The sequence below is a fragment of the Hirundo rustica genome, chromosome 1, assembly GCF_015227805.2.
Source record: "Hirundo rustica isolate bHirRus1 chromosome 1, bHirRus1.pri.v3, whole genome shotgun sequence".
Lineage (NCBI taxonomy): Eukaryota > Metazoa > Chordata > Aves > Passeriformes > Hirundinidae > Hirundo > Hirundo rustica.
In genome coordinates, this window is record NC_053450.1 from 123,325,518 (window position 1) to 123,343,363 (window position 17,846).

General features: G+C 38.5%; 1 protein-coding gene across 1 annotated transcript in view; it reads left to right on the plus strand.

Moving 5' to 3' along the window:
* NPVF (neuropeptide VF precursor) overlaps positions 1 to 15,993 on the plus strand; it is a 54,804-nt gene extending 38,811 nt beyond the window's left edge. The window contains exons 2-4 of the mRNA XM_040072707.2: positions 12,380 to 12,556; positions 14,298 to 14,670; positions 15,548 to 15,993. Coding sequence (XP_039928641.1) covers positions 12,416 to 12,556; positions 14,298 to 14,670; positions 15,548 to 15,555 — 522 coding nt within the window. The 5' untranslated portion in view covers positions 12,380 to 12,415 and the 3' untranslated portion in view covers positions 15,556 to 15,993. The remainder of the gene's footprint in view (positions 1 to 12,379; positions 12,557 to 14,297; positions 14,671 to 15,547) is intronic.
* Positions 15,994 to 17,846: the final 1,853 nt, after the last annotated feature.

A 17,846-nucleotide genomic window follows, 5' to 3' on the forward strand; every position in this document is an offset into this window, starting at 1 on the left:
GGAAAGTAGTATTAAATCATTCTCTCTAATCAGTTCTCAATTTAAAAATAAGCAATCTTTTAAAAAAATCCCACAAACAAAACCAACTAACTGTGCTCTCCTGCTTTATACAAGGATGTCATGGCATCAGCACGTAGTGCATGATACAGCAAACCACATCCAGGAATAGCGTCCTCACTGCGCTGTAACTTACTAAAAAGGTTACAGTGGTCATCAACCAAATTGGCTTAATAGTGTTCCATAAAAAGTTATGTGAATAGTAAATTCAAATATATTTGATGCATTAGTGGATCAGAAAAGCTTACTGGAAAACAGCATCTGACACCACGTTCATTGCCTCATTCATTTTAGAGAGCACAGAGGTGAGCTGATAGATTTAGGGATTAATATACACCAGTGCTTCATTGCTACAAGGAACAGACATTTTAGTGGACATCAAAGAAATGCAGTCAAACCTACTACAGACTGTTTTGGGACAGAAAATGCACAGTTGGTGTCAGTGGACATTTTGCCAGGGCAGGGGTGCAATGTGGACTCATGCTCTGCTTGTCACAATTCCTCTCATGTGCTTGTGTTTGAACGCTGAGCACACAGTCAAGAGATGTGCAAGCTCCTTTGTTATACAAGTGGATCGGCAGGCTCAAGTTATCTCAGCATTTTTTGGGAAGGATTTTCAGGCAAGCTTCTATAGAGCACTTAAAAGTGCAAGATGTGAAGATAAAACTGTTGCAGCAAACCGAATGGATTCAAGCCCAGGCATTGACATAAGAAAGGTATAGCTTAGGAAAAGGTACCCAACAGCTGTAGTCTGCTAGAATATATTCTGCTGTGCTGTGCTGACAATAACCTACATTATTGTCAGAAATAGTTTTGCCTCTGTCTTCTGACTCTGGACAATATTTAGACTTCCTGCAGAAATATATTTACCACAAAAATGAGTTTATACAAAGCTAAAGAAAACAAGTACTCCAAGTTTTGGTGAAGTATGGATTGAATTTGGAGTCCTTTTCTCAGTTCCTTCTCTCTGAGAGGAACAGGAGGACAGCATTCCCTCTCAGACTTGGAATTCACCTGTGTGCAGCAATCTTATTTAGACAGATATCAGTATGTCAAAGGCACATGCTGAATACTGCAGAATGGAAAGCACAAAATGCCTCAAAATACAAGACCCAGATTTATAGCTCCTTTGACCAGTGTGAGCTTAAATATCTGGGACAGAAATGTGCAGAAGAAAATCCTGTTTTTCTACTTATTTTGAAAAGAAACAAGCTTTCAGGTACTGTGAGCACTTGCTTATACAGTGTTACTGCTGCTCATTTGGCTTTGACTTAAAACTACAGGAGCAGAAGCAAAAATATTCCAGCCTTTAAAATACCAATAAAATGTGTGAATTATCTTATAAATTAAAAAAAAAAAAAATCCATTTAAAATGGTCTCAGAAATAATCATATAAATATTCTGCTGTAAACAAACCAGTTGACTGAGCAAAATAAATTTATAAATTTAGGGGAGAAAGGCAGCAGAAAACAATGAGCATTCACTCCCTTCAGAAACCAAAGTGGATAAATAGGTTTAGTCATGTCTGTCCCAAGAGAGTCTCAAACCATGCAGTTTTTTCAATGTAAAGTGCAAAGACTTGCATTGCATTTTGAATTCCATTTTAAAACTAATTAAGGGTTTGATTGTGCTACTTTCTCTGTGTTGGAATGCATTTCAATACATACTCAGCTTAAGGCATGTGCTCAAGGAGAATTCTTCAAGCACTTAATATCATTAGCTATGATTTCATGGGCTTTGCTGGATGTGGGCCATAATGTACAGTGCACAGTGCTCACCCTGCAAGTGAATGACAAAATTGATGTCATCTGGGCAATTAATGAAATGGATTTACTCCAGATGTAGGTTGCTGTATTTCAAAACAGACTCCTTCTCATTTAATGTAAATATTGAGTTTAAGTCAGACATGCAGTGTTACATGGAAGATTTCAGATTTTGCTCACAGAGGCGCCAAAATAGCATCATAAAATATATATTTACAGGCCAGCTTGACTAATGGGGATATTTAAAATCTATTTTGATATTCTTTCCTGTCCATGTTATATTTTTTGTTTGCTAGTGTATTTTAGGTTAATGTCATTTGCAATAACTTTTTACTAAGTATTTTGATTTCAAACAAAGATCTGAAAAAGCAAGTGACAATTTTGATTGCAGTTTACCAGGAAGGCTTCCTTTCCTCATATTTCTCAATAGTATGTCTAAAAAGCTCTCTTAAATAAATATCTCATGCCCCCATGTGGTTAAATGGAAACACTACTGAATAAATCCTTCGGTGTTGCTTTGCTTTCCCTTTATTTGCACACAGCAGTGTGTGCCCAAAGGAAGAAGGCGGCCAAATTGTGTAAGAGCATAATTTAGATATTATACCAATAATGAATGTCTAAAAATAAACAAAATATAGAAAATTCTGAGCTGATTTAGGAACTACCATGAAACAACCCATGATAAACTGTATTAAAATCTTACTAAAAATGCCCCACCTGAAATTGCAGCATGCATTGTATTGACCAGTGCTTGGAGGGCACCAGCTATAACCCACTTCCCAATGTCTAGGTACTTTAGCTTTTTATCTATAGTTTAATTAAAAATGTGCCCTGAAAATACCAGCTTATGTTCTAAATCAGTAGATTCAGTGTCAAGGAGGTGGATGTGTGAGCTTTTTCTCAAAGCAAATGTCTCAAAGCAAAATCTTAGGAGCCTTGGCAAAGCAGACATCAAGCAAATGTCCAGTCTTAGGAGTCCTGGCAAATCAGATATTAAGATAGATTTTTTAGTATACTTCTTCACATCCCAGATTTAAGAAAAAGAATTATTTTCATATGTCACATCCAGCACTTTGTTGTTTACAACAAAAAGAAACAAAGGAGTCTCCACATGTAACTGGTCCTATGACACTACAATGGCAATTTTCTAGATTCGAATTAGTGGTAATTCAGTATTTGTAATGAAACACCTTTTCAATAATTTGTATTCATCTAAAATCACAGTCCTGCAGACATGTAGTGGGGACACATATTCTGTATGTGGAGACAGGTTCATTTCCTTTTGGCCACAGTCAGGAATTTTAACCTACCATAAAATCACTGAAAGTTGTACTGAAAGATGTTAACAGAGACACCAAGTTTTTTTCTAAATGCCAAGGTCAGTACTTCCATCAAAATCAAAGGCTTCTGGGTATTCCCTACCTCTCTATTCAAACACTTAACTCTCCTAAGCAGCTCCCCAGAACTGTTGCCAAGTTTGTGATGCCTTCTCTCTCAGTACTCAGGGTACAATTGGTAGATTGGCCAACTGTGCTGATTGTTAAATGCTTCTATTTATTTATGAGCACTAAGTAATTGCCACCATTACCTGTGGAGCAGAATACGGCTGTGACGCTACAGCAGACAAGCATATGACACTTAAATTACCTGCCTACTGTGCTCATCCCCTTTTGCTGTGACTCCCTCCCTCCACACTCACAACTAATCAAATTAACCATTACGTCCATCTGTTCTGGACCAAAATCCATGGCATGATGCTATGGTGGGATCAAGCCCAAGAACTGTTTCTTCCTCAGTCTTGGCATCCACCTGTGGCGATCCACACTGACCTCCCCTCTGCCTGCTATTATGGTGACATCCTGTTCAAGAGGCTGGTGAGATGAGCTTTGATTGAGAAATTAATATACAGTAGGAGGGCAAGGAAGAGAAAGGAAAATACGTGGAAGTAGAAATCTTACAGCTGTTTGCCATACAGAGATGCGAAATTCGTAGTCATAATGCTCTCCTGCATCTAGACAAATAGTTGCTAAGTTAAATAATCTTTAAAGAGATAGAGAGGCAGAAAAGGAGATTCCTTCCTCTGTGCCCAGCCTGTCAGCCTGCTTCTAAAGAACAATTTAAATTTTTTCTTCAAAAACAAATGCAAGAGTATAAGAGACTATGTGATAGGACTAGGTCACCATTACCAATTTCTCCAGTGATGTACTGTCGTAAACAGGAAAATAAGCAGCTCACTACTGTAAAAAATTACAGGGCTGTAATTCCACCAGGGGATTGTGGTGAAATCGTAAACCATAAGAGCAGAGCTCGAGTGGCCTTATAAAGTCTCCACAATGCAGCGATGGAATTATAGCCCTATAACTCAAAATTTACTTAGTTCTTACACTCAAGAGCAAGGAACTAGAGCTTTGGGTCAACATCCTGCACAGACTGTCCAGATTTGCTCTTCTCCTCTGGTGCTTTCTGCCTCTTATTCTTTTACTGCCCTGGCACCGCACACAGCTCTCATTGTTTCTAGCACTTCCCTTACAACGCATCAACCACCACCAGAACTCCTTTGCTTTTGGGACTAAAACTCTTTGATTTTGTCTTTTAAAAAAAACAGCCCAAGGTTCAGGGAACCGAGAAGCAAATGAACAGACTTGGCATTTGATAAGGATTTTGAAGAATACTATTCTATTAAAAGCTCCTGATGCCCAGGCTAATATGTCAAGAATTCAAGAGTGACACTTCCAGTCCATTGTCAGCCCATACCAGAAATGCTGGACACCACTGATAACTTCTAGAAGGACCAATAAATGTTTTTTACTCATAAAGATTTAGACAGGCACATGATTTGATGCTTAGTGTGTCCTTTTAGGGCCAGGAGTTGGACTTGGTAATCCTGATGTGTCCTTCCAAATCATCAGATTATATGATAAACTAGGGACACCCTGTGTAACAGTATTGAAGTGTTCTTCAAAACAGAAAGAGGTTGAACACAGCTGTTTCAATACACCCGGGTCCCAAACTCTCGCAGCAATTAAACCTGAGTAATCCTGGTGTCTTCCTCTAGATCCTTTTATTTGAAAATGGCATGCCCCATCCTGTATTCAAGTTCTAGATTTGTCCTCTCAGTGCTTTTTTTTCCCCTTATTTATTTCTTCATGGGTTTTCCTCATTCAACTGCCCAGAGATATCACAGATGAGCTATAGAACAGTGCACAGGTTCCATTTGCACCTTACCATTCCCAGTCTTCCCATTAGAAACCTTCTCATCCCATAGTCACACCATAAGGATCAGATCTTCAGAATAATGTGCAATAATGTGTCCTCTGTATTTCATATGAAGAGGGAAGCACAATTCAAAAAAAAAAAAAAAAAAAAAAAAAAAAAAAAAAAAAAAGGCGGGGGGGAGAGAAAGGAGAAAGTAGGGGAGAAAAGTGACTTTTTTTGGGTTTTTTTTCCCCTAAGACCATAAAAATTTCAGTGCTAAAGCAGCCAAACTGTCCAGCAATATCCAGTACAAGCGTCAAAAAAGGCTGCTGCACAAAATCGGCAGGAACTGGGCCACTGTCTGCACCGTTAATCTTGTCTCTTTTTCATCAAGTGGGTTCCTCCCTTCCTCAGCCCTATTTCAACCAGAGAAGCCCTTGACCCTCTTCCTGGGAGGTGGCCCTGGCAGGAAGCTTGCTCAAATAAGCTGGACCTGCTTCTCCGACTTTGTCACTAAAGTGCTTGCAGCCTTTTTCTTACTCCACATAACACAGGTGTTTTTCCTTAATTTTTTTCCCCTCCTCAATTGTTTACATTTTTTCCTAAAGTGAAAATCAGTCCCTGCAACCCCAAATTCAGCTAACATATAATTTAATCTTCAAACTCCTGTGTTTATAGACAAGGCACAGGGGAACTATTAAAGGAGCATAATATATATAAGAAAAAAAAAATTCTGAAAAAGGGGAGAACAAGGAATGAAGGTATTTGTACCTATAACTAACACAAGTTCTAAACTGAAAAAGTGAAGGGAAAACATAGAATAATGAATCTATTAGGAGTCCCTTGGTTAATTGTTAGCTTGAATAAAATCTACTCATGATTTTTCAAAGTCCTGAAGGAGTTTTTAAGTCATAATTTAATGTTGTATTTTTTCTCATGCACTTTCCACTGCTGCCTGTGGACTCTATATTTAATCAGATTTCTTGTTCTTGTAAGTCTTTATGAAGTCTTTCTTGATTTGCAGCCAACCAAAGCACTTTTAATAATGTATGGTTAAAGGGTTTAATTTTTAATAGACAAGAATGGGCAAGAGTGCTACAAGCTATAGTAGATTGGTAAGTATGGTATTACACTCTGCAGAATACTTAATAAAAAGGAACATATTTATATCTTAAATGTTTTTGAAAACATGTTTATTTTATTACTAATACAAATGTATAATTGAAGAACGTGTCTAGTCTGGAATTATTGTTCACACCTTATTTACCAAGAAGACAAAGTCATTTTCAGCTTGTTACCATAACAGCTCAAGCCTCTCATTGTTTTCCTGTCTTTCATGCTGTCCTGATGCTCTAAAAGCTCAAGGAAAAGAAAAATTAAAATGTAAAGTTACACATCTATAGTCTGGATTCAGGGAATCAAGGGGAAAATATCTTCTAACAGTGGTGATTAATTCATAGGGGTTAGCCTAAAAACAAGATTATTTGTACCTTGATATTTGTATGCATGTGTCCTTTGTTTACTACTACGCAGCTAACAGAAAAGCTCAGAGACACATGTAGGGGAAAATGTGGTTTAAAACTAAAGGTCTGATTCTGCAAATCAGAGAAGGCTGTTTCATAAATGTTATTTTTCCATACCAAGCTACAGTACACAAAGAATGGGGCGTTCACAGTAGAGTAAGTTCAATTCTTTCACAGTAGAGTAGGTTCTCCTATTCTGCAAAACTCCAAAAGCTGAGCTAATGCCTCATTAATAAAGATCAAAATTATCACTGTGTCCACATAATTTTACAGATGTTGAAGCTTTATACCTGTGATATTTCAGCAGAGCCATTCCTGATTTGGTATTGGTTTTCTAGTGAAATGCAGCAAGTCTGTTTCTCTCTGTGTAAGTGTGTGTCTGTCAGTCACACTTGATAACTTTCAAGTCTAGAACTCAAGTTCAGTTCAATTTGGCATGGAAAAAATCTCTCTGAAATAACAGGCATAGCAAGAGAGGATAGAGACACTGCTCACAGAGAGATCCTACAATAAGGTTAATCCTTACTGGACCTCAGAGATTACCCACTGTCATTTAATATTCAATCAATAAGTTATGGGAAAGCAAGCTTCACTGGCTCCTCTGGTCACTGAAATATATATTTTCAGCATGAGAGGGACACCAGGCCTACATCTGCATACAGTGACAGGATACTGAGTGAAGGGGAGGTATATCTACCTGCTTGGAGTGATATATATTCCAGGCAAATACTCCTCGCATTGTGCACCACAACTGAAGCACAACACAGAAAAGCCAACACAACCCCCTGCATGCAGTAGGAATGGGTGAAAAATGAATAAAATTGCTTGCCAATGAAGATAGTTACAATTTTTTTAATCTTCTTGCTTCAAAATGAGCCATAGGAAGTTCATATAATACATAATGGCAAAATGAATATATTATGAATGATTTATCAGTATGGAAATGCACAGATTGGTGTCATGAGTCATATGACACACAATTTTCACACAATTTGTTGTTAATAATGGATAAGAATTTTTCAGTATATTCTCATATGAAAAAAGAGCAATATTAAAACTTTCATTGGAATCAAATAACTGTGCGTGGAGTTGCTTATGAAATTGAGCTACTTTTGCCATTACTACTAATTATATATTAATGTCAAAATTTTAAAGTAGATATCCATCAAATTGTCACAGAGCAGATCTACCTTACTCTTACACCACTAAGCCAAAATGTTCCTACCTATGTGCCAAAATGTGCCTACCTACATTAAATGAAGGGAAAACCAGAAGCAAACATTACCTAGCCCTAGTCCCTAGTATGCACCAGTGGGAAAACTCTTTAAATTGTCACTGCCTGTGAGGCTTGTTTCACATGTAGATGGCACAGCTTATTCCTATTGAACTGGGGAATTTTCAAAACGGAAGTCCAGTTATGTTAAAGTACTCTGAATAGCTTGGCTGATGACCAATGTAAGATGGCAATAAAAAACAAGGGTAGGACCAGAGACTAAGAACTCAAAAATTATTTTCAACAATACCCAGAGCTGTTTCCCCTCCACATGCCTTAATCAGACTCTTTGTCAATCAAGCAGAAGCTATTAAAGAATAAAAAGCCCACTCCTCCAATACAATGTGTCACCAACAAATGTGTCTTCCTTCTGCAAATAAATAATTCTAATAGATCATGACAGGATGCCTCAGCTGCCACAGTTGGAAGTTAGCTAGGCCAGATTATGCTGCTACTGAAGTCATGATCACATAGATGAAGAACACTCATGTTATTTATCCATTCTGGTACTTGAGAAGTAGGGTCTAACAAGTCCTTCCTCAGGAAAGTAATGAACAATCACTGTAATTTCTTCACTTGAAATTTCCAAGGAGTTCCTGCTGTAGAGCCATCAAAAGGCAAATTAATCCATTAGAAAGTACAAGGACACATAACTCCCTGACTGCCTGGCCTACAAAATACCTGAAAACTTCACTTTATGTTGATTAAAAAATCAACATACATAGGAGACAAGCTGAATGGCAAGAAAGCTTGATTTGGCTTGGACAACAGCAATACATTTCCTTTTTCTGTCCAGGGAAGCACAATTTTTATTTATGCCAAACAGTGTAAGAGAGAATTTTTGTATCTTGCAGATACTATTTAATTTAGAAGGCAAATATCTTAATAGAGTTAATCGCAAGATCATTGATCAAGAGAGGTTAATAAAGCAGCAGCTAGATAGAAGGAAGGCCCAGTATTAAATGATCACATTAGATAGATATTAGAGTATGAATTGCATTCTTTGTTATTGTATCTCTTTATTGTTACCATTAAGTAAAAGAACTTGGAAAATCTTTTTATTCCCACAGACTGAAGCCCCCTGACATGAGGCTCCAGAGAGTCAGGAATCCACATCTGGCCCTTGGTGAAAAGAGACAATTGCTGCCCCTGACCTGTCAGAGCACTAAAAGGACATGATCTCCCTCTAGAGGTTTTCACCATTGACACTGAAATACCAAAATTTTGGTATCCCCAGAATTCTGTTTCCCTCCCATGTGTATTATTTAAGTCACTTATTCTAAGAAGAGGGCTCCTACCAAGGCACTCTGAGGACAAATGCATCATCATGCATTCTTGCTTCCTGCATACATGGTTTATATGTGCTCATGCAAGCCCTCTTCATGAACCACTACTGGTACAGTGCCTTTTCCCTCCCTATCTACCACATCCCACTCTAAAGCACCTTGTGGAACAGTCTCAGAGAATGCAAGGGGAACCACTGCCCCTTGAGACTATACAGAACTGTGCTTATTCCCATCACATGAGCCAGAAAAGTGATCTTACAGCCCAGAAAGCCAACCATAACCTGTGCTTCATCAAAAGAAGTGTGTCCAGAAGGCGAGGGAGGTGACTCTGCCCCTCTACTCCACTCTCATGAGATTCCACCTGAATTATGGCATCCAGCTCTGGGTCTGCTGACATAAAAAGGACATGGTCCTGTTGGAGTGGGTCCTAAGGAGAGCCATGAAGATGGTCAGAGGGCTGGAGAACCTTTCCTATGAAGACAGGCTGAGAGAGTTGGGGTTGTTCAGCCTGGGGAAAGGAAAGCTCCAGGGAAACTTTGTAGCACCTTTCAGTACCTAAAGGGAGCCTACAAGAGAGCTGGAGAGAGACTTTTACAAGGGCCTGTAGTGAAAGGACAAGGGGGAAATGGCTTTAAACTTAAGAAGAGTGGATTTGGATTAGATACAGGGAAGGAATTCTTCACTGTGAGGGTGGTGAGACACTGGAAGGTTGCCAAGAAAAGTTGTGGATGTCTGTCTAGGTTTTGAAAGACAGTTGTCTGCTAAGGAAAGCTAGAGCCTCCTTTGGAATGGAGAATGTAAACCCCCTTCCATTCAAATTATTATAATTTTTTGATTAGGGGCTTTCATGCAAAGATAGGGGAATAGGAGTAACAGTTTTTCACTAGGAATATATAAAAAAAAGAAAAATACAAATGTAGTAGTAAAAACAAACAACAAACAAACAACAACAACAACAAAAAACCAAAACCACAAAACCAAAAAAACACAAGCAAGGAAACAAAAACAAATCCTGGAAAAAACCCTGACAGGGTCAGGGATACGACCTGGCACCTTGATGGTCAGGGTGTTGGAAGCAGTCCAAATAAATCCTCCTGGAGCAACAGATGTGGTTCTGTGGAGTAGAGATGGTCCTGTAGAAAGTCCAGTGGTGACGAGATGGGTCCGGTCTTGCTCCAGGAATGCAGTGGAAAAACCGGATACCTTGTGTTCTTCAGTCCCAGTTTTCATCTAGCTGGGAACAGCTGGCTCCTCCCCCACTGGGTGGAGCATCTCACCATGGGATGATGGAATGTGTCATGTCATTGGTGAGCCTTAATGACCCATTATCAGAAGATGTCCCCCTGGAGGATGGAGGGGTGGTGAAAGAGATAAGAAACACTGCCCCACCTGGATTTAACAGCTGGCCCATTATCAGAAGGCATCTGCCCCCCTCCACCCTGGAGTTACAAGAAACGGATAAAACATCTCCCAAAACCAGTTTTCAACAGACGAAATAGAATACACATTTTTAGGTGACATAATCCAATACAATGTCCCAGCCCTGGAAGTGGATGGCCAGCCCGGATGAGGATCCACAGCAACCTGATCCAGGGGAAAGAGCCCCTGGCTATGGCATGGAGGGCTGGAACCAGATGATCGTTAAGGTCCCTTCCAACTCAAACCCATCTATGATTCTATGATCTTTGAACCCAACGTTTTCCGCTGTCAGCCAGGGCCAGAAGGATTGCACACCACAAAGAAACAAGGAATACAAAAATATAAATGTAAAAATTGAAATGTAAATGTACAACAGCAAAGGAAAGTGACACACAAAAGCCAGTAAATTATTAAAATACACTCTTTTCTCACAGGAGCTCCTAATTATCTTCCTCATATAATTCTCATCTATCTAGCAATTTGATGGTCTTTGTACATAAAAAATGAGCAGAATCTTTGACACCCTCTCCACCTGGGGAAGTTCATCTAAGAGAAACTTCCCCCTTTTCACTTCCAACACTGTCAATGGGATTTCCCTCTGAAGGCTTCTTATGGCTTTCAGGATCTGTTTCAGAGAATCAAAGGCAGAAATGACTGCATGCATGCACCAATCAAAACAGCCAACTTAATTAAAAAATGACGTTATTTGCAAATCCATCAGCTTCACTGTGCAGCAAAGACAGTAACATACTGTCAACAGATAAAGAGTCCATACTATCCACGCTGCCCACAGCATAAAACATGTTCTCTTGGGACAACATTGCTGTGATGGAATGGACATTTTACAACTCCGGTGCTGAATTGCAAAATAACATACCTAGAATCCAATTTTCAGTGTGAGCACTTAATGTAAACAATCAGATTTCCTCCACATGGGGCTGATTTTAAGTACTAATTTAAATCAGTTCAAGAATTTAGGAATAACAAATGGAAGAACAACACAATATGCTTCTTTTTTTTTTTCCCCCCCTAATATTAGCCTGCCTCACCAGCCTATCTACCAACCAATTCAATAGGTGCTTTAAGGGTAGGTTTGGTCTGCATCCTAAATCTCATTCTGGGCCAGAATATGCATGGGTAGTCCAGTGCTTTCACTGCATTCAGATAAGTGGCACATGCCTTTTTAAAAACCACTGTTGGAAATTTGGCCTGAAAAATACAGATGTAACATCAGCTTCAAAATTTCTAAAAATTTACCTTGTGGGCAGGGTTTTAAAAGCATGTACCTAATCCATTCTGAATGCAAATTAATATATCAGATTTAGAGCGTAGACACTATGTATGTTAATAGATCACACTGATGCATAACATCTCTTAGGATCTGATCAACAATTCCAATACACAGCGCTGGACTTCAATGGGACAAACATTCCTAGGTGTACATAAGTATAAACAATGTTCTGGGGTCCAAAAGGATTGTTTAAGCAGAAGAATTCTTACATGGGGAAAGCTTCCTTTCATAGCCCTTCTGAGGACACCGGTACAAAAGAAACAAGGTGATTTTTTCTCCTAGTGATGGAGCATTGTGGCTATTGTATAATCCTACAGCTGTGGCTCTCAAAATTAGCTAATTAAGACATACTTCACCAGAAGAAAATATTTGTAAAGTCAGCCTGTCCCTAACAAGAAGTTATGTTATCTAAAAGGCTTCACAAAAGAAATTCCCAACATTCATCAAATATATTCAAATTACTTCCCTAATTAATACTGGGAATTGGAGCTTTAGAGACTGGTGTCATGGTGAAAAAAATTTGTTTTGTTTTCTGATTATATAAAAAGATGTCAGTTTTATTTTCCATACAGATTCTGAGCTCCCTAAGTAAGCTTAATTTGAGAAAAATGAAAGTCATTTCAACCAAGAAGCTGAATCTGTTTGCCTTAGCTACAGTGGTCTTTCTCACATCAAACAGCATGTGCTTAAATGAACCGATGAAGTCCAGGCTGCAGAGCAGAGAAGACAGTGATGATAAATACTACGAGGTAAGATCTGCATTACTATGACATTGTTTGGGGGAACTGTGGGTCAGATCCTGAGCATTCAGCATTACAGCACTAGCAGTATGAAAAAAAGCTTGTTGAAAGAATTTTCAAGAAATCCATTTGTTCAAACATACCTACTGTGTAAATCAACTCGTGTTTCAATTTTCTTGCAATACAGCTTTGTGATTAGGCTGCAACTTTTTTTGGAATGTTTCTTACTTACACAGTGAGTCCTCAATTAACATTCCTGTCAGGCATTTTATGCACATAATATAACAGATAGATTATTAATCCAAAATTAATAAAGGCATGCTTGCAATACTCAAAGAATAATGATAAACAGAGAACATTTTAAATCTAATATAGTTAATGGTCTTAAAATTTTACTCTGGAAATTGCCTATAAAAATTTCTTTGCAGGGTTGCACATTTATTACGTCTCAATAGGTGCCAAATGAAATTTGCACACTTCATCTGTATTATTTTTCATGTCTTCCTTGCAAATACTCCCTAGGAAATGGGAGGCAACCTCCCTTTTTGACTTATCATCATCAGTATAATAAACATCCTTCAAAACAAAATACAATTTCAAGGATGCTAGCCAAATCCTCTGGACTTTAGCTCACTATCTTTTAAGTACTTCCAGAAGCAGTGTGCAGGTGTAATCAGAGGGGTAGTTTATTTAAAGTTTTAATCATGAAGGATGAACTAGAATAGCCCATTCCCGTTCTCTGCCAGCAAATGGAGAAGCTCACAGGGAAGACAAATAGGGGTAAGGAAGTGAAATTAAGGTTGGTAGCAGTATTTGTGTCTTTAACTAAAATTTAAATCCATATTTGCTGTTAAGTCCTGGAAACTTATTTTTGTCACAAAAGTAAGTGATTTTCAATATGCCGAAGGAAGAACACTGCTCTGTAAGAAGGATCATACTGATAAAGCTGTTTTTCAGGCAACAGCTGCCCTTTACATCAAGAGACAGGAAATGTACTAGGCTCAGCTCTTTACAGTATGACAACATAGATACAGAATGTACATTTTGTGCTGGTTGCACAAAAATTAGGATCGCAGGAGCTCCCAGTGCATCTTGTGTACTAGCGGAGGACTAAAGCCATGTAAAAACTGGGGGAACCTCTATGCTGCAAGGCCAGATGTTAACTCGACCCAAAAGCTTTCCATTCACTTCCCTGTTAGCCTGGGTGAATATTGGGTCCAGAGCATGCACCCAGTGCTGAGGAAGAAATGAGCTATACCCTCGGGTAGTTTGGTCCGTCCTCCTGTTCATCCAGACCAGATGAGTGAGAGTCTGGGTCTGTGTGAAGTCACTAAATAGGTTCAGCATCTTGCCCTCCAGAGAACTTCAGGTGGTGGTACTAGCAAATGTGGACCTGACAGCAACTGCTGTCCTACCTTATCTGATTGCACAGGTACTGACACCTGTGCCCAGAAACATTTCCAACTGACACAATTTGAGCTGAACCATTTATTGATACTGATATGGAAATGTGACCTTGTGGTCAGAGTTCTGAAAAGGTAAGCAGCACATGAAGTAATCCATATGAAGGAGCTCATGTTACAATGGAGTTTAGCAAATAGAACTAAAAAAAATTACATATTCAAAAAAAATAAGACCATTACCCATCAACTTTCTAAGGAGCTAGGGAATTGAATACTTTGTGTCATTGGTAGCTGGAGTAATGCCCTATAAAATGATCATATCCTTTTTTAAATTATTTTTTCTTTAGATTAAAGATAATATTTTGGAAGAAAAGCAGAGGAGTCTCAATTTTGAAGAAATGGGAGACTGGGGGTCAAAAGATACCATTAAAATGAACCCTTTTACAGCAAGCAAGATGCCAAATTCAGTTGCTAATTTGCCTCTTAGATTTGGAAGAAATTATCCAGAAGAAAGAAGCATTAAACCATTTGCTAATTTGCCCCTAAGATTTGGAAGAGCTTTTCGAGAGAGCATACTTAATAATGCTCCAAAGGTATCACACAGGCTTGGGAGATCGCCACTTGTTAAAGGTTCCAGTCAATCACTTCTAAATTTGCCACAGAGATTTGGGAAGTCACTGGCTGTCAATCTGCCTCGAGACATTCAGGAATCTGAAGCAGGTAATGCTACACAAGTGTTCAAGCCACATATTAAAATGCATATTAAATCATAGGTTAGCGATGATTAAATACAGCTAGAATTCCACTAGGAATATTCCTAACCATTTCAATATGACTTCAATTTGCCAAAAGAAAGATTGCAGTTCATCAAATCAAAAAGCCCCATCAAAAGTAGAAGAGAATCTCTTTATAAAGCCTTTTCTAATGAGAAGGGGCCAAATATCAAAATCTGAAAATGTGCATATGACAGGATTACATTTGATGCTTTCTTAGATGAGGTTTCATTTTGAAAAGTTATAGCTTTGGTGAGGAAGGTTCAGAATCATTAAAATATCCCATTTCAGCACTATAAAATTACAAACTTACCTAAAAAATTACTCTTCCATTTTCTAAATTTATGCAAGTTAGCGTTAAAAAAAGACAACATTCCAAGCTGAACAGCAGCATTCTAAAAATTGTTTTTTCTCATCTAATTCTATTTTTTAAAATATTTTCTTACTGAGACAATGTTTGAGATTTTGATTTTTCATTTCACGTTATCATGAAAAGAAATTTATGACATCTCAGAATTTTTTTCAGGATAAAAAATTTATTTTTTTGCTATTACTAAGAATAATTTAAACCAGCTCTTCAATAACAGTCCTTCTTATCATAACTGCTGCCTTACTGGAACTGCCCATTTGTCTTGTAACCAAGTTTCAGTCAGCTACCCCCGACCTCCATTTGACACATGCATAAAGTAGAAGTTCAAGCCAGAAAAGATAACGGCTATATTAGAAGCCAAGGTTCTCTCTCATTTAATTTGATTCCTTTCATTCCTTTCTCACTGTCTCACCTAATTATAACAGCTTTTGTCTTATTTGTCTGGTATTTTTAGGGATATGAATTCTAACAGTTACGTTAATACTGGGATGAAATTATGAAGACAGAATCTGAAAGACTTGGAAAAGCTGCAATGTGTTTTCAAAACTAAAGGTCATGAAAAGGAAGCGTGTCCACTGAAATGCAAACCTGCCTTCATGTATGCATTATTTATTTTTAAGGCAATGATAATTGTAGTGATTGCTGTAGTAGTTTACTTCAGTGTAGTATAAATTCTATTTATTTCTGTGCTACTTATGTCCTATTGGTTGTCAAACCAAATTTCAGAGCAATGGCTGTATAATTTAAAGCATTTTCAGCAGAATTAAAAGAAGCATAAAATTAATAAAGATGCATGGTTCAAATAAAAAGAAGCCTATGATGTGAATAACAATCAGAAGCAGAATCAAAACTGCTGATAGCCTTTGTGTCATGAGCAGCTAGAGAAAATCAAGTGTTGAGAAAACACTTTTCCTGTTTTTTATGGGTCATCTTAAATATAAATCTGAAGGGCAACTTGTCTCTCTGGCAGCTGGCTCCTCTACCTCTTCTGCTCACCAGCTAGTCCAGCTTTAAATTGACATTAGAATCACACACACAAATGGGTGCCTTCACCAGCAGCCCTTTGATGCTCACTCTGTTCAATAGATTGTAACCAGACAATCTGTCTCTCTCCAGTTCCTAGCCCTCAGACCCCCAGTTGACTCCTCAGTTGCTGGCAACCAGACCACTCACTCTGCTCTCCAGCTAGCCTGGCATGAGATTTGCTATCAGATCATACACACACACGTGCACAGTGTCCATGCAGTGTCCATTCAGTGTCTGGCTGAACCTCCTCAAGGCATTGAGTGGTTCTGTTCAAGTCCCATCAAGCAGTGGTCCAGGAGTTCTGCTCTTTGTTACTGTCTTGTTGCCTCCTCCTCCTCAAGGTTGGGGTCTCTGAGAGTTTATTACTTCTCCTGTCTCTTGTCTTAGTTTTTATGCTGAAAAAACAGTAACCAGATATCCTTATATTTCACATGCCAAATAACCTGGGAAAAACCCTGATCAAATTGGTCAGATAAATTCATAGATGGGACAGATGCTGGGTTGCCATTCCTCCACAAAGTTAATGAGACTACAGGACTATTCAGCCTATGCCTGGTTATTCTAATTCAATCCAAAGGAATCAGACTATAGTCCTGAGAACATATATTCTCTCTACTCACTCCTACTGGAAATAATAGAGATAGGAAATTCTAAACAGATAAAAACCAATGAGATTACACTTTCTGAATGCAAGAGTCCCAAACCAATTGTTGGGTTTTTCCCTGAGCCTCAGAAAACACTTTACCAAACAAGTGCTGTTGAAAGACCTGCTTTGCAGTATAACAGTTGGGAACAGCAGCCAAGTCCAAGCTGAAGGTCACTGGTCAACAAATTGTGTACAGGGAAAGTCAAAGATGCAGGCTATGAAGTAGAAGTCTTGCCATTGCCTACCACCAGAACAAGTGTCATTCATGCTTCAGGATGAAAATTCATTAGAAAAAACGGGATCTTTAAGTGATTTACTGTCAAATGGACAGCAGAAGTAAATGTCCTGAACTTTGAGCTGTGTTCCTGGTCCTGAGAACTCACTGCACATCATCTGAACCAAAAGCAAAAAGGATTTGTGAGAATCCCTGAGCAGCACTAGAAGCAGCCTTTTGAAGGCACACATCACCTAGCAGCAGGGAAAGGGTACACATCAATTGGCATTAATGACAGCTGCTGTGGGAGGAAAGCAAGAAGCCCAAACAGTGGCCCAGCAGCAGGTACAATTAAGATGTTCTCTTATTGCAAGCTTCATAGGATTGATACAGGAGATGGCTATTGATTTATTTTCCCTCAGCAGAGGAACTTCTAGGTGAAAAGCACATAAAATAGGAATTATGCTATGCTGTGCAAAATTTTTGTTTGACTTGAGAGCACATGAGCCAAGAAAACAATCACTAGATAGTGCAACAGGAGGAGAAGGGGCACAACAGGCAACATACATTGCTCTAGCTATCACTCCCTGGGTTATTTATTATCTACATACATATATTACTCATGAATTGGGAAAAAGCAAGGAAAGGATACAAGTAAATCAAGTGACAGACTATTGAGACTTCCTGGCATGAATTCTTACAGGGTTCAGGAGCTCCCAGCCTTCCTTGCTATACAAATAATATTTATGCCTATTATTAAAGTCTCCATGCAAAAACCCATCAAGCTTATTTTAGGTTCTGACTTAAGCTTATAGAGAAGACAGCTGACAATGTACTGTGATTAATTTGATTAAAATTAATGTGATT